Consider the following 21,366-nt stretch of genomic DNA (forward strand, 5'->3'; position numbering starts at 1 on the left):
AGGTATAGACGATGAACTTATAGAGAATTGAGGGCTTGCCGCTTGCAGGTTGATAAAAATCAAGTAAAAATTTATGGAGAGGACGCGAACTACCGGTTACAATCTTGCATAAGACCGAAAGAGCCCCATTATCCCTACGACATCCAGTGTTCAAATATATATCAGATAAGAGAAATTTAATGGAATTAAAAGAATGATCGAGCAGTCCGAAGTGTCAAGCCGCAACAGATAACGACACAGAACAATAATCAAAATGAGGCAGGATGGAAGAAAAGAAACTTATACAAGTAATATCCTTAAAAATTCACTTGCGCTTGCGAATGATCCCTTAGATGAAACTGCCGGAGCTATATTGTTAAGCGGCAATTAAATATAAGCTTTGAGTTAAGGGCTCCATCTAAGAGATTCAGATTATCCACGGAAGTAATTAGGACTCCATTAATCAGGAGACTTGGATGCTAAGGCAATAGCATTCTCGATCGACGCACACTAATATCCTTGGACTAGCTAGGATTTAATTTCATGCCTCAAACAAGAGCAATAGTCAGGCTGTCAGCTGTTATTTGCCTGATTGCTGGAAAAGGAATATTAGTAGAGAGAAGCATAATCGGCATTTACCGACATCTTATTAGTAATGCCTGGCCAAATATCGCTTGTGTATAAAATGAAGAGTAATGGGCCAAGCACACTACCCTGAAGAACCCTAGAAGACTCGGGAATTTGAGCTCAAGTTATCATCAACATAATTAAAACTTTAACACCATAGTGTGTGTGTATATACGTATATGTGTATATATATGTATGTTTATATATATGTATATGTATATGTGTGTGTATATATATATATGTATATAAATATAAATATATATATATATATATATATATATATATATATATATATATATATATATATATATATATCCCAGGAGTACAACTTCAAATTTCCTTAGGGAGTCCAGAACTGTCTTATGTTAGGTCGGCCTATGTATTCCTTTACTGTTGAAATTCCAAAATTCCGTGAGACAAGGGAGACTACTAAAAGCTTGAAAACTCGCCAGCATTACACACTTGTATAAGAGCATATAAGAGTAACAACAAGCAAAACCCTTTAAACTGAACCACTATAAATGTAAGCTTTAGAAAACAGTCTATGATACAGAATAAGTAATTTGGTTTTACGGAGAGAAGGTCGTGTGTAGCATTATTTTTTTTCCCGTGACTTTCAGAAATATTACAAGAAAGAAAAGGCTGAACAGATAGTGTATACTTATATTTTAACAGGCATTTGAGAAAGAGTCACAAATGATACTTTCATGGAAATTAGATCTAGATAGAAGGAAAAGTAAACCCCTTGAATACATAAAAAGACAAATTACCACAGTAATTAGAATAATTAATTTCTACATTAGGTACCTATCTAAACATCACTGCAGACGACGCGAAAATGCAAAAAAGGATAATTGGTGACGTCTTATGCCAATGCCTTTTGAGGGACATCGATAATTTATTTATGTGGAATTATTTTAAATGTCATGTAGTTTATTTCGTGGGAAGTAAAAATCGATCATATACCAATATATGTTAGGGGACTCAGTAGTGAACTTTTCAGATAGGAAAAAACGGAGAATTGAAACAACTAAGTAAGAACACGCAAACACGTAAATGTATATATACGTTTATATATAAACACACACACACACACACACACACAGACACACACACACACACACACACACACACACACACACACACACACACACACACACACACACACACACACACACACATACACACACACACACACTCACACACACAGATATATATATATATATATATATATATATATATATATATATATATATATATATATATATATATATATATATATATATATATAATCTTATCAATATTATCAATATTATACTCAACGAAGCAGAATAGCAATCCTTTAGATAAATCTTAAAGTAACCATCGCACACGTTCAGCCAATCATAAAGCGAGAACATCTTCATCCAATACTTTCCACCAATCACAGAGCTTCGCGCCAGAATCCTTCCCATTATGACAACAAAAGTGAAAAACATTCGTCTGTAATATAATTATTGACTGAATACTCAATGAAAAGGCCGTAAAGCATAACAAAAATTAAGAGAGAAGCAGTGTTAATTACGTATCCTGAGATGCAAGGCGAGAGCAGAAGATTTTCTTGGCAGTAAAGAACAATAATCATCCAAAACAAGAACGATTTGTCTATTTATGTCGTCCTGAGGAAGAAAAGTTTGTTTTTATTTTCTCATCATGTCTCTCAAGAGTCATATCACCAATGTATTTAAGATGCACGGTCTGGCCATCCGAAGGTAAGTTTGTATTGGATAAATCCACTAAGTAATTCTAGACAAAAATAAATACTTCATTAACTATTAAGGTTGTAAAAATGATAGAAATTAAAACGATAACTGTTATTCAACGATAGAATCTAAGGTAATGATTGAAAATGGTTTGTTTATGATTAGAGTTTGCAAATTTTTACTGTATTATTTTGCTTTATTATTTGTTAAGTTATTTTATTAAATTGGAGTTTATTCATATTAGTTTACAAGTTTACTTGTAATTATGCATGACCTCCGCACTTTGCATTCCCACAGTGGTCGACAAACTTCTAAGATAATTTTTCTTGGAAGATACAGCCATAAACCTCTCATTATTTGCTTTGCATCTCCAAAGCAGATATGGGGAATATAACATTTTGAAAATAGATTCTATACTCCTATCTCTTTCTCTCTAAAAAAAGTCTGGCGATGCTGTTGTCTCCCCAAATTGCACTCTGCAAATTGCGCAAGAACCTCCATGTATAGGGAAATCAGATTTTGTTGAAATCTATAGCAAATTATCAGTAGCACAAGAACTAGGTCAAGCTCTTGTCAAATTTGTGTAGAGGAGGTTAGGTGTCCTTTAGGCCACAAGAATGAAAGTTCCTGTTCTGTGTTTAGGCAAAAATGAAAACTAATGAGGCTGTTTTTCATTTGCACTCATTACACTTTTCTTACATATTTACTAGTAAAAGTATTCTCTCTAAAAAGCATGACAAGAGAACAGCTTTTTAAAGTCAACAAATCATATATTTAGGGGAATTATGAAATTTATTGAAAATAATTATTTTTTTGGGCAAGTGTTGTTGGGGCGATGGACGCAAAATAGGAACTTTGATTCTCATGGCCTTACTCGAGTGTGGCTGCAGTGGCAATGGCATGTATTTTTATGCATGTCATTTACCAGTATCCTTCCAAGGCTATGTATACATGTTTTGTGCCTGATATACCAGTTTGATAGTGCTCATCCCTTCACCATCTTTAATAGTATATTACAGCCGTAGTTTTAAAGTAGGTTGTAGCATTTGTTTTTTAGATAGAGAGAAAAAAAGAGAATCTCTAATATTTCTTTCGGTCTAGACTGAATTGCTGTCTTTGTATTTGGTTATTCATTACCATAATTCTTTTCAGTGATGGAGCCAAGTACCTGTGTGAACTTCTGGAGCCGCTTCCAAAAGACGAACACGAAGAATGGATTGAAAAAGTTGTGGAGGCCGTTCAAAAGCTACCCATTAACTCCACAATGATATCAAAGGATGCTATTCACAAGGCTGCTCAGGTAAGACATTTGTTGTGATATAATGTGAAAAGGTAATGAATATTTATTAATAAAGTAGTCTAATATGTGTACAAAGATGGAGTGAAAAGTCAGTGGGGTTCCAAATCTGTCCATTTTATTTCAGATACCATTCATTTATTCCTAGTCATTAAGTGATAATATGACATGGACTGCACTGCATCAGGAATTTATGATTTAATTTCTTTTTCAGGATGTTAGTGCATCAGAAAATGATGATATAGAAAACCTTCTTCAAATTATTGACATCTTTAAAGTTCCAAAGTTAATGTACCATATTGAGCGAAGAAAATTCATGCTAGCACCCACTGTTGCAAGGAATCTTCATGGGGATGCACCAGATAAGGCCACGCTCTTTAGAGACAGGTATTCGTTGACAAATTAAGGCACTGTAGATATATCATTGAAGGCATATCATTCATGTGAACAAAGATACAGATCTGATGAAATGAGACTTAGGCATTTTAAGAGAGGAATGCAAAAATGTGATGGTCCAAATGGACTAGACTCATCAGACAATACAATTGATATGATACATTTTTATTTTCATCTTGTAAAGAGGAGTACTTTGTAGAATCATATTTTAACATTCCTTATTGCGATTCTCATAATATATGTCATATATTTGAAAAGTTTTCATTTGTGTTTTATAGATTTATGAGACTGGTCTACTAGAAACAAACAATTATATAGGAAATAAAAGACAAAATTTGTTCTTCTTTTATAGATGACTTTATATATGTTACACAGACTTAAAAATGAATGATTCAGATGGTATTAAACACAATTACATTGAGAAAATATGTTAATGAATGGGCTTCATATGCAGTGAGTATTAAATCAGATTAAATCAGTTCCCAAGTTTACCCTAATTCTTCATTCTTAGTTATTTCCCATTTCATGATAAAGTCCATATCAGTTTGTCTTCAGAGTAGCAAACATTTAAGCATTTTTGATTTCAATGAATGATCAGGTACACCATGGTATATCAGCGAACGTGCAACCACGAGCTTTTTCGCCGTCCTGCTGTGGGTGCCAATGAAGATAAGAGATTTGGTCTGATGAAGGTAACAGTACTGGACAAGTAGAATTATTTGTGGAAAATTATTGTCCATTCAAATTGATCTGTAAACTATAACTGTTATAACTATTATTTACACTGTTGAATATATTCTTTCCAATTTAAGGAAGAGGTGGTGGAACTCGTATAACATTATATCTTTTATTACATGATACTAGGTTGAGTTCCTGTTAGGATCAAGCAGTCGGCAGGATGATGTAGTGGTATTAGGCCTGTTAACTCAGCTAGTGGAGGGCCAGCATCATTTGGAGGATGACACAGGAGCTGTAACTCTTAACCTAACTAATTCCAAGTTTCACACAGGTAAGTTGTGTATAAACTAGTCACGGCTAGTCAAGCTGCACAAAATAGAGTATTGCCATTATTACTATGCCTGCTTCACCAAAGTGATTAAACTGCCCTGTTCAATCCCTTGTCATCAGATCACTTCAGGAAATACTTATTATTCTTTCCCACACAAGAGCAATAATGGTTATTATTATTCCTAGGTTTGTTTACTCAAAACTGTTTTGTCCTGGTGGAGGGTTGGTATGAAGATGGTGTCCTACATGCCAATGCTGTGGGCCTCCCTCCTCCTGAAACACCAAACTCAACAAGGTGAGTTATTGTAAAAGAATCCTTCGGCTAATGGTAGAAATGTAAACCTTTTTATTAGGGTATTTATTAATTGTAATACAAAAAATGGGTATTTGTCATGGTGACTGGTAATTGAAACTGATCTATAAACATTTTCTTTAGGACATAGAAAAAAAACGTAATGAGAAGGAATAACTTTATGAAGCAAAAGATGTAATTGATGCATTGCAAGTCATCTGATGAAGATTTAAATCAAAACATGTTATTCTCATGTATACCTTTTCTACATTTTTTGTAATAAACTTTATCCATCATTTTTATTGTCTGATCAGTGTCATTTGTTACCCATAGAGCACTTTTGGGGAATGTGAACTACTTTGGAGGCCAAGGAAATGTTTGTGCAAAAAATGTTCTCAAGCTACAGCAAGCTGAACAGGAAAACCAAGAGTCTATGTTTGTGGTGATGTCAGATGTATGGTTGGATAAGATAAAGGTAAGAGTTAATGTGTATCTTCTGGTGTACCCTTTTCTAGTTCTTATTTTTTTTAAATAAGAATACACATTGCATCACTAGTGATTTTATGCAAGATCTAGAATAGTATTTTTCAAATTTCTCTCTCTCTCTCTCTCTCTCTCTCTCTCTCTCTCTCTCTCTCTCTCTCTCTCTCTCTCTCTCTCTCTCTCTCTCTCTCTCTCTCTCTCTCTCTCTCTCTCTCTCTCTCTCTCTCTCTCTCTCTCTCTCTCTCTCTCTCTCTCTCTCTCTCTCTCTCTCTCTCTCTCTCTCTCTCTTTATATGTGCGTGTGTGTGTATGCGTGCACGTGCATGTGTGTGTGTGTGTGTGTGTGTGTGTGTGTGTGTGTGTGTGTGTGTGTGTGTGTGTGTGTGTGTGTGTGTGTGTGTGTGTGTGTGTGTGTGTGTGTGTGCGCGCGCGCGCGCGTGCACATGCATATGTGTGTGTGCATGCATGCATGTGTGTGAGTGGGTGGGTGGGTGTGGGTGTGGGTGCGTGCGTGTGCGTGCGTGCGTGCGTGCGTGCGTGCGTGCGTGCGTGCGTGCGTGCGTGTGTGGGTGCGTGCGTGTGTGGGTGTCTAGAGTGACCTATGACATAGTGCAAGCTCTGTATTGTTCCAGATAGGTTTTATTTCAGAATGAGCAAGTGGGACAGGACATGGCCCATCCTTTCTTGCTGTCTTTCTTTCATTTGTAGTACATATATACTTCAACTACTTTTATATTAGTCATATTGTAGTATTTTGCCATATTGATAGATTGATATTACTCATCTGACTAGCTTTATAGATGTTGTGATAGATTGAAATTGTAGCAATTTGTCCATAACATCTCATAATATAAGTAATGTAGTTTTATGGGAGGGCAAATAATAACCATGACCTGCAAAAAGAACATGCAGTAATGAGGGAAGAGGAAAGTAACTTGTGTTACAGCTGTGAGTGCCACTGCTCAGAACAGCTGTGCTGGTACAGATGCACCCTGAAATATACAACTTGATTTATTTCTTATTTTCATAATTATTTTATCTTTTTATCCAAATTAGGTAATGGAGAAGTTGAGAACACTTTTCACTGGTTATGCACAGTTTCCACCAACAGCATTCATATTTTGTGGTAACTTCTTGTCAGCTTGTCACGGATCTCAGCAGGTTAGTGAATATTTTCTGTGTGTATGATATGTACATTATTGTTTGTTGCATTCAGTAGCAGTATGCCCACACTCACTTGAACCCACACACCTGTACAACCATATCTACCCCCACACACACGCATATATGCACACACAAGTATGTACACATGCAACCCTGCCCCCAACACACACATGCAGATTTGGAAATGAAAGAAATTTAGATATAATACTAGTGATGAATTTTGTCTATATGTCTAAGAGGTAATCACAAAAGCACTGACAACTATAGTATAAGATTCAGGCTCCTTTATTGATATGTTGGAAATCTCCCTCTTTCCTCTTTGGGTGTAAGATTCTCTCTCTACCTTAAGATATCCTTATGCTTTTCTTTCAATAATTGTAGTGCTTCTTAAGATTAACTCTGTTGTGATTCTATATATTCATTATGTTGCAAATGATATCTTATGAAACCTTCCAGGCTGCAGATGTCCGTCAAGCACTGTCTGCATTGGGTGACCTTATTGCTGAATTCCCAGATTTGCAGACCAATTCGAAGTTTATTTTTGTTCCTGGACCGAGTGACCCTGGCCCAAGTAACATATTCCCAAGGTATCTTAGAATGAAATCTACTGAGACTGACGCATCCAGTTTTGAATATGTTAATAATTTAGTAAACATCCTTGTTATGGGATTTGGTTGTAATTTATTGGTAACAAGATTACAATAGGTAATATATGTTTATAATTTTTTGTACAAGTCACTTTGGCATGAGGCAAAAGAAAAGATGCAATTTTATGTATAACTAATGCTGCAGGTACTGCATACTGTATCAATTTTGTGATACCCTCTTATATATCTGGTCTTTGTTTTCACTGAATGGTTTGAATGAAGAATTTTTTATATGGTCTTAAGGTGTAACTTTGGTATTGCTTTTACATTCAGTAATTGGCTTGAGTAAATAGGCAAATAGTATTAAGTATATTTATTGTACTTTTGTTTTTCAGGCCTCCCTTACCTAAGTATGTAACAGATGGTATCAGACGGAAAGTTTCAAATGCAGAATTTGTGAGCAATCCATGCCGCCTCCTGTACTGCACACAAGAGATTGTTATCTTCCGAGAGAACATTGTAGCTAAAATGTGCCGCAACTGTGTGTACTTTCCAAATAACTCTGATGATATTCCTGCTCATGTAAGTCATAGTATCCTTTTTAATTATCAGATGCAGTGAACTTGTTACAGATGAGGAAACAACATTTAATAAAACGAGATAATTGCTTCATGTTGAATCACTAAGGATATCACTGATAAGGATATACAGTTCCATTTATATTTCATGAAGTGTCAAGGGATTTCTATACAGTTGTTATGATCAGTATGACACAGACCAAAATATTTGTATTTGTTTCCCTACATGGATAAATTATCAGTTGTATATTATCAGGAAATTACACCCTATTGCCATTAACTTAGTCTTTGATCTTTGTCTCTTTCCAGTTTGCAAAGACTATGATCTGCCAAGCACATCTTGCTCCATTGCCTCTTCATGTCCTGCCTGTATACTGGGGACTAGACCACTGCCTTGCCTTGCATCCCACTCCAGACCTCATCATTACAGCTGATAAGGGAGATGCCTTCACTACAGTACAAAATCAGTGCATTGTTATGAATCCAGTAAGTGTGATTTGTTTGTATATTACTCATGGAAGGAATTATACAAACTTAGAATAACATTTGAATTGAAGCAAGTTCTTTATGTTTATTGAGATTATGTCTTAACATTTGATCCCACTGGTTCATAAGTAACTAGAGTAGCTTATCACCTTCAGATTTACAGATTTCAGTAAAAAGTACTGCCATTACAATACAGTGTTTACATCATTGTTTATTTTCTTATTCCAGGGTTCATTTTCAAAGACAGACTTCTCCTTCAAGGTATACATGCCAGCTTCCAGACAAGTGGAGGACAGCCAAATTGGAGATGAGGATATGTAGGAAATCCTCCTCTTAGTTTTAAGAAATGTTTATATCATTAATTGTAGAAGAAATTGTATATTTAAATAAATACTAGAAATTAAAAAAAAAAGATCAAGAATCCTTTTTTCATTGAGTGTAACTGTAAGTGCATATATTACTGGGCTGATGCGGTTTGTACCATGAAAATGAATGTAGGTGAGCACAAACTCAGAAATGGGTAAGAAAGAGATTAAATTTAGCACAACCAATTGTAAGAGAAACACCAAAACAGATTTCGAGTCAGAGTTTAAGTGAATAAAATGTAAAGGCGGGCAGTTCCAAAGTTTAGAAGAAATAAAGGGGAATTCAAAATATATCTAACATTCAATAATTTCCCATAGTTGTCCATCATCTCCAGAAGTGACCAAAATAGGAATTGCAGAGTAAGGGACAGGAGGCTCAGTTGTAATAAAAGAATAAAAAATAAATGGACAAAATGACTAAATCCCACATTATTAATCATACGTAACCGTTGATATTCACATTAATCGGTTTCCTCTAAACAGTATTCAAGATGATATTACTAATCCGAGAAATGTTTGAAATTCACGAATACTACAGGTAGATAGAACCAAGTGGTGAAAAATGCATGAGTCCTAGAACCTTTCTTGTGCTTTGCATTACTGAACTGTTACCTTTGTGATTTTCATTAAATGACAAAAACTATTGGTGAGCTTTTCAACCATAAACATTAGTTTAACAGTTCACAGATCTTAAGGGAAAGGGGTTGAGAAAGAGAAGACTCTCTGCCTCAACCCCCTTTGCTATAGATATGTAACTATACAGAGGTATTGGTTGGATCATACTTGTTTATGTATGACAATTATTATTGATTAATTAAGTAATTTATTTTATCATCTTATCTGTTCTGTTTCTTTATTTTGTCCAGTGCTAGCTAATTATTTCATATTCAAACTGAAAAAGTGTATCAAATTTTGGTTGTATTTCAACCATTTTATGCATAGTCAAAGCATTTAACTCCTATTGTTTCGAATATATTGCAAGCATGTTTATACTAGATTTGATTGCAAATAAACTATATATATAATGGTTTATAAAAGAATTCTGAAGAAATTAAATGTATAAAATGCATATAGTATCTGATGGTGTATATCTGCATATGCATTTAGCAATGGTGTTATCACTTGAGTACGCATGACGGAACTACCGTGTGAGTTTTATGGCCCAGTTTCAATTACAAGTGAAACTTGACCATTTACAGAACAAAGAAATGGTGGAAGAATGAAAAAATACAATGCAAACTGGAGTATCTGGTAGTGGATTACGAGTAAATTAATAAATAATTTCTTAGTTGTCTTACTATAGTTACCCGTCAACATATATTAAGGAAAACGGAGGGAATAATAAGGGGTGACTATAACACTGACAATAAATTCCATCAGTGAACTGAATTTTATTTATTTGTAACTTCATTTTCTCAAGATATGATAAGGATGAAATCTTCAGTAAATACAACGGTAATTCGGCTTTGAGAATCCCTACCCAAGGACCACATTATCTCGCTTCAACTCCTCTGCCCTGCTCAAAATAATAATAATGATAATAATAATGATAATTAAATCGTCTATTTGATGAGAGAACCTTTAGGGTATAAAACCGTTTTATCATGTCTGCTTCTAGACAGAATAACATAAGAACGAACCAGGTGTCCCTTGCAGGACAGGCTATATAACTATCTTATTGGTTTGCTTTTCCGAAGAATATAACAAGAGCGAATTCTAAAAGGTATAGTGATAGACTATCCCACACCATATCTATTGCCCCACCTCTTGCATATCAATTTCCTCCATCCCCCAACCCACACAACCCATTATCCCAATCCATTTCTCTAGACTCCCCCTAACGTACCACTAAACAAGACTACTTCTCTCACACCCATTTAATAAAGGGAAAGGAGATGAGCCATAAAACCCAAAGGGGTAAGTTCCGTATGTATATACATATATGATACCAGTTATATGCATGTGACTATTTGTACATTGCCACATACAAAGTGAAAAAAATTAAAACGGGTATAAACAGAGTATATATTGATGTTATGGCTTAGTGAAAGGGTAAGGGTGCCCCCTAATGATTTAAACGTTGTTATCGTAATCTGAACAATTTATGAGTGACTTGTAACCTCTTGCAAAACAGTTCATGATGCTCTTGCAATGTTAATGAAGCTCCAGGGTACCCCTATTAAATGAAAATAATTGTCATAGTCTATTTATTCCTCTTTAATAAGCCTTACATAACTTTTTTTCCTGATAGCCGGTTTAAACAAAATTCTTCTTGAGTATACAGGCCATACTAGAAGAAAACCGTAACATAATACAAATGTACATGGAGACTGGCGGAATTCCATGCATAGACCTACATCCGTATTAGTCGAGCGAGTGATGACTACTAACTACTAACTGTTCCATATATATTCGACAAATATATCAAATATATCCTGATTATCGCGTTCTATTGCACTTTGAGAACATTGTAGTAATGTCATTTATGTGCAAAAAAATATAATATCAGCATCTGTATCACTAAGTAGTGAGGAACTCCTGGTAAGCTGAATAATTTGGGAAAGAGTCTGATAACTACCTTGGACTTTTAGTTGGGAAAGCTGCCTTAGTATTTCTACAAAATCTCTCTTGTGATAGCTCAGAACTCCCTTGCTGATATGTCCATTTCATCATATTTATGACATTGTGATGAGAAGCTAAAGTAAATATCTATTTGCGCATTATTAAGAATGAAAAAACACCGGTCGAGATAATCCCCCTATTATGCATGTGCATTAATTATCCTTATTTAACTAATATGTTCTGTGGATGATAACCAACATTATTTTTCCATGACGTAATTTGGTATCTTTTAAAACCAATTCGAAAAACAATAGAATACTACGAACTTATATAACATTTTGTCTTTTTATACTTTTTAATTTCTAAAAGACTATGGAATTAATCACATATAATATCATAAAGAAAACTTGAAGAATGCGCCACAAAAAGACGAAATATAAGTAAAGAGAATAATCTTTGCCCTCGTATCCCACTCGTGGCAGAATAGTAAACACGTTGATACAACACGTGCGGCACAAGGGCGATATTTTCCATTTTTTGTATTTAAAGCTATAGTTACAAAGAATTTACCACAATGCAACAGAGTGACGATGTGAGTTCATGTTTCTGTTTATTAATATATTATGTTATTGGGTTCAGAGATTATCATAGCTGTAGTAGCTGTACGAGATAGTTCACCTTCACAGATAGGCGACAGATAGTTATTATAATTATGTACATTGCTTCCCGTAAAATGTGCATGTACACTGGGGCACCAGATAGGATTGTTTTGGTGTGATTGTGCATTTGTAACTTTTATGCGCATCGTGTAGACTGGGAAAAATAAGAGTGTTACATGTATGTTTTGTTCTGAAGGGTTAATGTTTGGGTATACAGAAGTTTTAGTTTTACACAGCCATATGGGGCATGGTAAAGTTTGCCTGAAATGGACTAACCAACAGAATTAAGACAATTTTCATCTATGATAACTAGAAAATTGTGCAAGTTGATGATGAGGAAATTGTAGAAAATGTAATAGTTGGGTATACACCAGACTGTAGAGTTTGGTCTGTGCAGGGAACGCGTTCCCCCTGCAGATCAAATACATTACTGTATGTGGTATTTGATGTTCAGGAAAAAAAGTCTAATGTAGTCATTGTAAAACTGTATGGCTTCAGCAGTCCTGGATAATTATGTAGTAGGTATAGATATCTGAAAGACAAATCATCATTCATTTTTGCAGTGTCAGTAGTACTCTGTAGTATGGTTTATATGTAGCTCCTAGTGTCCACATCATAATGTCATATCATATTGTTAAGAAACTGGTCATCCTTCCAATAGGATTATTCAGTGAATGACACATAAAAAGTTGCAAAATACAAATTTTGCCTCAGATATGGCAGGATACACATAATGGGAAATCAATATGGCTATGACTGAAACCTCAGCAGCAAATACTGTAGTCTATGTTGCCATTTAAGGATTAATTATCGTCTCCACATGTGCTGTACACTTCATATGCTTATAACCTACATTCACATCTCATCCCTATTTTTGCCACCAATATTTACACAGTAATACTTTCTCAAATATATATTCACTCTCTCACAATCATACATTCTCAGATACATACAACCATCTCATTAGATTTATGAAGGTATAACAAAGTCATAATTCTACAAGAAGCTTTATGTGTATTGTTTATTTTGTGGTATATAACTCTGATAGTTCTTGATGATATTCCTTTTTCTTCAGGTGGTGTGGACCATCATCAACAAGTCGTTTTGTTCCTTTAAGATTTCGTAAGTAACCCTTTTCTACTGTCTTATTTGATTAATAAGACATTTTATATCTGCAATAAGAAAAGTCTCATTCTTCTATATTTCCCACATTAGTAATTAATATTTATTTATTGTATATTATATACCCACAGAACTATATCACAAAAATTTTGCCGAAATGAATTCAACTTGACTGGGCTGTGCAGTAGAAGTTCATGTCCACTTGCCAACAGCCAGTATGCTACAGTAAGAGAAGAAAAAGGTATCATATATCTATATATGAGAACAGCAGAAAGGTAATATTTCTCTAGTGATCTTCATTATAATGTTTGTTTTTAGTTTTTTTTATCAGAATAATGGGTCTCTTTGAGCTTTTAGGTGATATTTCATTTATACATTGCTTATAACCTACAATTTTCATATAATGATACTTGCTGTTTTATGTTGCTACGAGCAGTTGTATTTTCTTCTTTAGATGAGGCTAACATATATCAGTCTTTTAATTCTTGGAGTAAAATTTAAAATAAGTATTGACTATACTGTGTGGATAAATAAGGACTCTATTCTACTTCTAGTATTTACTTATTAGATAGCTGACTTTTATTATGCTCTTTGCATTACCTCTGTATTATGTATTCTGTGTTATACCTTCTGCACTAAATGGTAATGAGTATTCATATTTTGAATTTCCAATATCATATTCACTTCCAAGAGGTATCATTTGCATATGTTTTATCAACTCGTGTAGAGCAGTTATTAGATACTTAAAATTCACTCAAGATAATAGTGTCTATTGAAGATGATTTGTCAGTACTATAAAGCAGACATAAGAAAAAGTTAGAATTATTATCAATGTATGACAATAGATACCTTGATACACTACAATTATTGGGCTAACAGTAACTATAAGTTTACATGATGGAAGAAAGAAAAAGAATCTGTATTGCAGAAAGTTTTTAAAATTATCTCTCTATGTGGTAGGTGATATATATGGTGTGGATTTCTTACCCTGTATGCATTTTTACAGATGCCCATTCCCAGCAAAACAATGGGAGAAAGTCAAACTTTCTCGGAACTTTGTCAAAGCTCTGCAACAAATTGATGAAAATCTGGTGTTCTGGAAGAAGTATTTCCGCCAAAAATGCAGACAGAGGCTTCTGAAAATCACACAGTATTTGACTCGTATGAGAAAGCTGAAATTAGGAAGGAAGTAAGTAAAGGTTTTTGTGTATAACATACGATTTCTGTCTTTATACATTATGGGATATTGCATAGAATTTATTTTAGCCAATGAATAATGAAGGCTGGTTTATGTACAAGTTAAATTTAAAGAAAAAGATGTAGTCTAATATGAAATGTAATATTTATTAATTAACAACGAAGTTTAAAGCTTCCTGTGGGCAATACAATTGCTTCATCTTTTATTATTTTGATTTTGATGTTTCTGGTAAGAACATTTTGGACACTTTTTAAAGGATGACTTCTATTTTGTTTTGTCCAGCATGTCATATACTAGAGAAGAACAACTACCCTATTTCATCCTTTAAAGCTTAGAAGTTGCAGGAGTAGAAAGAAGGGAATAAGAACATTAACAAAAAAATTGAAAGAAGAGAATAAGAACATTAACAAAAAAATTGAAAGAAGAGAAAAGGTGAATTTAGGAATCGGATACAAATACTATATGGAAAAGTTGACAGAAACTTATGGGATAGCAAGATTAATCTTGGGGGAATTACATACCGTAGAGGTGTCCTTAATAACTGAATTTTAAATCTGAATATTAGAGTATATAATGACATATTCCACTTCGATTCTAATATGAATTGTTGATGGATAGAGATTTTGATTCTTTTATTCAATGTGATTTGATGTTCCTAGATCAGTGTCTATATCACCATTATACATTAACAGTATTTTTATTATTATTATTATTATAATTATAATGAGGATTATGATCATTATCGCTGTCATTTTCTTTGGCATTATTATTATTATCATGCTCAGTATCATTATTATTAACCTCATGTCCCTGGGTTGACTTAATGCCAAAAGGCCTAATGTCTGGATGTGAGTAAGCATGGTGCCATGTATCATATATAGGCAACATGACACACATTTTCATGCCATATATACAATGATAAAGTTTTGGTTTCTGGCTTTGATACAGACATGTTTGATGATATAAGGCCTTCATGCTATTTATGAAAGAAATTAACACAAAAGCCTCCGGCCACCTCAATGCTTAGTCCACATGGTCAGAACTGTGTCTGTTAGCGCATAACTTGCGTATAGGGAGACAGCCTTTCTCATCAAAGCATATGATATTTATGGTTCTTGGAAGCAGTAAGATAATATTCATTTCTTCATTAATTCACACAGGAATATCATATACTGTTCACAGATAATTAAAATAACTGGACCCTTTCAGGAAAAAGTTGATTCCATTAAGACGGAAACAGGAAGTACGATTGAAGAGACGTGAAGAGAAAGCTCTTGTTGCAGCGAGAATTGACAATGCTATTGAGAAACAGCTTTTGCAGAGACTCAAGGAGGGAACGGTAAGGAAGATCATGTTTGTTTTTTGTCATGTTTGTATAATTGGAGGGGGGGGGGGGGGGATTGTAATAGAGGGTATGTGATTGATTGGTTGAGGGTATATGTGTGCATGTATTCATATGCCTGTACCCATATAAAAGAACATTTGATGCAGTTAATTGGTTCTGCTTTGCAGTATGAACGTATATACAACTTCCCACAAGAAGCCTTTGACGTGAGGGTTGACGGCGAAGAAGTAGAGAGCGATATTGATGAAGTGGAGTATGATGAAGATAGAGAAGAAGAGGTGGAGACAGATGAAGATGTGGAAGGACAGTTGGAAAAAGAAGTCGTAAATGATGATGATGATGATGACGATGATGATGATGATGAGGTAAGTTTGTTCATTTATAGTTGAATTATGATTGTTAGGACAAGCAAAAAACAAAATTACAGTTCCAGTAACTTTGTAAGATAGGTGTGGGATGTTCGTTGCAGACTAACCTTTTTGTAGACTGTTTTTTGGTAATAATTGTTGGTGCTAAGTTTTCCTATCTTTATGAATTTGCTTCAGTGTCAAGGGAATTATTTTTTTCTAGGTATTTGAATCATCAATATTGTTATTGGTTTTACAAATTACCATTACTTTGTTATTTTTATTGCTGTTGTTTTTATTTTTCATTTAGCTTTTAGTATATAGGGCTTTTGTTTACAGGCAGATGCTGCTGCTGTTATTGTGGTTGTTATTATTGTTGTGAACACCATCAGAATTTATTTTTATATTTTGGATCTTTTATGTGTAGTGATCTTTTAATCCAGTCATGACTAGGAAATTTTTCAGTAAAGCAGTTGGGGATTAGCATTCTCACTCCACTCATGGAATTTCCCTGTGCCTTACAGAATCATGCGTGGTGCTTTGTGCAGTTAGTTGTTTGGGTGAAAGATTAGAAGCATGGAATCTTATATTTATCCCACTCTCTGCACTCATGATTGGGGTATACACAATATTTTAGGAAAGGAGGCAGAAAAGAGACTAATCCTACCTTTGTATTGCCTTAGGGACCACAGTCAAGGTCAAACAAATAAACAAAGTTTTAGGGTGGACTACTTAAAGCAGGCTCCTCCATGCATTCATCCTGGCTGATGTGATTAGATGTTATCCAATATGAGTATGTTATATTTGTACACCATCATGCCCAGACAAATGTTTCTGAGAGAGTCTGCATAAAGTTCTTTTTGGAGATCTGTTTGAGCTGAAGCTATCCTGTATTTGTTGTTTTAAGTCTAAGAGGAATGTTGTGGAGTGGCTGAAAGAATGGGGAGATCCTAGGAGAGTAGGAGGCAGCTTCTATGGGTGATTTGTTGGATTTGATAAGTGAAATGTTTCTGATAACTTTCTAGAACGTGGTATTTTGTAATTGTCTTGTAAGAACTTGGTAGTGTTTACAATTGTTGCGTTATCCTGTGGGGTAAGGTATTTGCAGTGTTATAACCAATGACATTTAAGTAATTTTATAAGTTTGTTGTGGCAAGGATGATTTGGTTTAGATGGTGATTGTGTTTGTACTGTGCTTACAGTTCTATTTTCTTTTGTTGTTTGCTGTGTAGCTGATATTGTAGTGTCTGATGAACTTTTTACTAGGAATGTATTTAGAAATAGTGGCGTAGGATGTGTGTGTATTGTTCTTAGTCATTAAGGGCACATGATGTGCTGAGTTGTGTGGCTATATCTTTTACCTCTATTTTATATTTGGCATAGAAGTCTCCTCTCTGGGTTGATAACTGGGAGGTGTATGAAGAGGAGTTGGCTGGCAATTTTTGTACTTTTTTATAAGTGTTTAGAATCTTGATGTGTTCATGTGTTGTTTTATGGTCTTGATAGTGTGTAGTTTTGAGATTGTTTCCAGTAGGTAGATGTGATATGAGTTAATAAGTGTGATGGATACATTCTGTAACATCACACATGATACTATGGTGTTATTAGACTGCCACATTCACAATGTTTCCCCTGTCATTCAGCACTGTTGCACATTGGAAGTTAGTGCAACTTTCATGTTTGTAAAATAAATAAATTAGTATTCATTGTGACAAATGTAGGATTTTTAAAAATTTGAATGAATATCTCATAATCATTATTATGATTATTATTATAATTATTCTCATTCATACCTTTTCTATTTTAGTGGTATGTTTACTGTAAGTGGCAGTGATGTTGCATTGTAGATGTTGCAGGATTTGGTGTCAATTATGTGTTTGTATTGTTGCTAGTTAGTAGTGTTGGCAGTGGAAATAATGATATTGGTAGTGATTTTTTAAGGATGTTATTAATTGCAATGTTTAGGCTTGGTGCACTTGTTCAATTGGAGTTTGTGATTTTTGTGCTTTATAGAAACTTCCAACATTAGTTCCAGTCAGGTAGCCTTTACAAATATATGCACCTAAGGTGATGCCACAGTCCCCAGAATCTGCAGAACATAAATACCACCAGTGGAAATAAGTGACTTTTAAATTGTTATTATATGCTAAATGCAAGCTTGTGTTGTCATGAGCATATATAGCTAATGGTAATAAGAGGAACTTAGTGGTTAAATCATGGAGTCCCTTAATAAAAAATAAATAAAAAATCTAGTACAACAGAAATATCCTGCCTCCCCTTGGACATGTTTTTTTGGATACTCCAGTGTGTCTCTTTTGACCATCACATAGAGTCCCTGGTAGGGTTGGTTTGGGATGTTTGGCCTGTGTTGATGGAGGAACCAGTTGATGTGTAGATGCATCTGATTTGTGGTGATGGTTGTATGATACTTTGGTGTTAAAGGGATTCCATTTTGTAATTATCTTGATAGTATAGAATAGATGTTAATCGACAAAGTTTTTTTTTTTTAGATATTCTCTCAAAACTTTGATTAAAGTTGGATATAGCAGTGACCAAATTGAATCCATTATTGTTAAAATGAACACAAATACTATGTTCTAGAATGCTTAGTCATAAATTAACATAAAGAATCTACTCCATATTACTTTAACTTTAACATTCCTTTAAATTTTCAGTTGAGTAGTGATGAAGACGACTCTGGTGACGAAGAAGAGGATGATGAAGAAACACGGGAATTTGTTGCTGACTTCGATGAGAGTGATGAAGAAGACTTTGAGGTACTTGTGAATTTATTTTTTCTGTAATATCGTAGACAGTATGTGTGTATCATCGTGTAGCAGTTTTTTTTTTTTATTATCATTTTCATTATCAGTAGCATAACCGATTGGTACTGAGTACATGCACTGTTCACTGTGATGTTGTTTTATTAATTTTGCTTGCACTGCGATTGTTTCACACATTCTTATTCACCAAGGAATCAATTACTAGGCCTATCTAATCTTGCCTTTTTATCCTCTTTCTTGATTTTTTTATTTATTAATTGATTTATAATGATTTTGACTGTTGATATTATTAATTTGCAGTACAGGATCATTAACAATTATGCTACAATTGAGAACAGAGCTTTCTCTGAGAATTCAAGGAATGGAGAAAATATATGAGGTTTGATAGGGACTGTTATTGATTTGTTATTAATTTTATTTATCTATTTATAAGTATATTTGTTGTATGGACTTAACAATTCATCTGTTTGGAATTACAGAGTGCTGCAGATCGCCTTGGGGACATCAGCGAGGATTCGGATGAAGGCAGCGATGACGATGATGAGGTCGACGACAAAGAGGAAGAGAGAAGGAAAGTCATGAAAGCCAAGCCCAAGGTGATCAAGCGACGAGGGAAAGCTCAGTTAGAAGTGGAATACGAAGAACCTGAAACGGCGAAGAAGATTAGACTTACTTCGTAATGCCATTGAATTTATGTGCTAATGTATATTGTTGTTTGTATTTTTCTTTTGTATTGGTGTATTGGCATTCTGTCTTCATTGACTTTATTATTATTATGATATTTATTATTATTATTTTTATTATTGTTATTATTATTATTACCATTATTATTATTATAATATCATTATTTTTGTTATTATTATTACTATCATGGTCATTATTAATAATGATATTAATATGTATTGAGGTGATGTCTCTTTACAGTTTGACAATGCTATACTGTAAAGAGACATTATATATCTTTTGAGACATTTGACTGTTGAACACTCACATGCATCCACATTCATATACGTACAAACACATAAGCCACATTCATAAACTTACCAATAAATATGGAAAGAACAAAGCTGTCTTTTTTATGATCCTCAATCTCAAACCTTCACTACTCTATTTATGTATATAAAGGAGAGAGAGAGAGAGAGAGTGTGTGTGTGTATGTGTATGTACAGTATGTGAGTGTCTATATCTATCCCCCCAATCCCATGTCCGTTGCTACCGTTGGGGGCATAATAGATGAACCATATTCATGTTGACAAATGTGGAAAGGTATGAATGAGAACGAATATCTTCACAATACAAGAGATGTATTTAACTGGTTTTGATTATATCTTCGTCAGAAATACATGATGTATTTCTGACGAAGATATAATCGAAACCAGTTAAATACATCTCTTGTATTGTGAAGATATTCGTTCTCATTCATACCTTTCCGGCGTAATAGACGTTGAAAGGATGAAAGGTTTTGTGTCAGTCTGGGGAACCATGGGCACAGTATTCCTTTGGTTGATCGTCTAACCCCTGTCCTTCCTTGGGACCCTGAGGAGTAGACCTCTTCTCTTGCTCAAATAAATCAGGGTCACCATGGCCAATAAGGAAAATATTGTACCCTTATTAGGGGCATTAAGGATTGCCCTTTTATCACCTAGCCTATCTGAAATTGAAGTCTCTGGTTTCGTAACCCCTGCCTCTCCCTTGATCTTGGCTCTGACCACTGCTACTGCCACCTCTTCAATGCTTGCTGTCAACTTAATTCAATGTGAAACATTACTCAACTTTCAGAATACATCCCATCTCTTTGAACATCCCAACCACACCAACCCCTTCCCCGTCAATGTCAGAAATGTTGGCGACTTAACCACCCTGCCAAGTACTGTCGCTCCACAGTCGGCTTTCCCTCTATGTGGTGGTTCTCTTTATGTATTTCATAGGCACTGCCTTGCTTAAAAGTTCGAGTGTGAGGTTGCAGTTCTCAGATTCAAACTCGGCTTCACCTTACGCGAGGCCAAACAGGAAACACACCAGCAAGGTTTTTTCTAGCTATCTGTTCCAGTTCTGTCTTTCATTCTGCTTCTTTCCAAGATGTCTTGGCATCTCCCCTAGTATCTCTTCCCCCTACCCCTTACCATTCTATCCCCTTTTTCTCCCATTCAAATTCTTTTTCCATTTTAAATCCAGATACTCCAATCTTTACGACTTCCCCGATGCCCACCCCTCCTTACTTCACCTGTCGCACCAGGCAATCTAAATGTTCCACCTTATCTTCTCCTAACACATTCTCTCCTACACATACCCCTTCCTCTGCTCCTCGGACATCCGTTTCTTCTTTTCCTCCTCATAAGAAAACGTT

General features: G+C 34.7%; 2 protein-coding genes across 2 annotated transcripts; both read left to right on the forward strand.

Annotated features, from left to right (window-relative positions):
* Window positions 1–2,151: 2,151 nt before the first annotated feature.
* Window positions 2,152–9,050, forward strand: PolE2 (DNA polymerase epsilon subunit 2). The gene is made up of 12 exons (XM_070118474.1): window positions 2,152–2,357; window positions 3,501–3,648; window positions 3,860–4,032; window positions 4,640–4,733; window positions 4,906–5,050; window positions 5,236–5,344; window positions 5,675–5,816; window positions 6,880–6,984; window positions 7,444–7,574; window positions 7,970–8,156; window positions 8,462–8,638; window positions 8,867–9,050. The coding sequence occupies exons 1-12, from the start codon at window positions 2,299–2,301 to the stop codon at window positions 8,957–8,959; spliced, it is 1,563 nt and encodes a 520-aa protein (XP_069974575.1). The 5' UTR covers window positions 2,152–2,298; the 3' UTR covers window positions 8,960–9,050.
* Window positions 9,051–12,034: 2,984 nt separating this feature from the next.
* On the forward strand, window positions 12,035–20,085 carry Rbm13 (RNA-binding motif protein 13). Its single transcript, XM_070118373.1, has 8 exons — window positions 12,035–12,157; window positions 13,300–13,346; window positions 13,478–13,621; window positions 14,353–14,535; window positions 15,754–15,883; window positions 16,057–16,249; window positions 18,910–19,013; window positions 19,499–20,085. The coding sequence occupies exons 1-8, from the start codon at window positions 12,140–12,142 to the stop codon at window positions 19,697–19,699; spliced, it is 1,020 nt and encodes a 339-aa protein (XP_069974474.1). The 5' UTR covers window positions 12,035–12,139; the 3' UTR covers window positions 19,700–20,085.
* Window positions 20,086–21,366: the final 1,281 nt, after the last annotated feature.

This window comes from Penaeus vannamei, chromosome 42 (genome assembly GCF_042767895.1).
Source record: "Penaeus vannamei isolate JL-2024 chromosome 42, ASM4276789v1, whole genome shotgun sequence".
In the NCBI taxonomy this organism is placed as follows: Eukaryota; Metazoa; Arthropoda; class Malacostraca; order Decapoda; family Penaeidae; genus Penaeus; species Penaeus vannamei.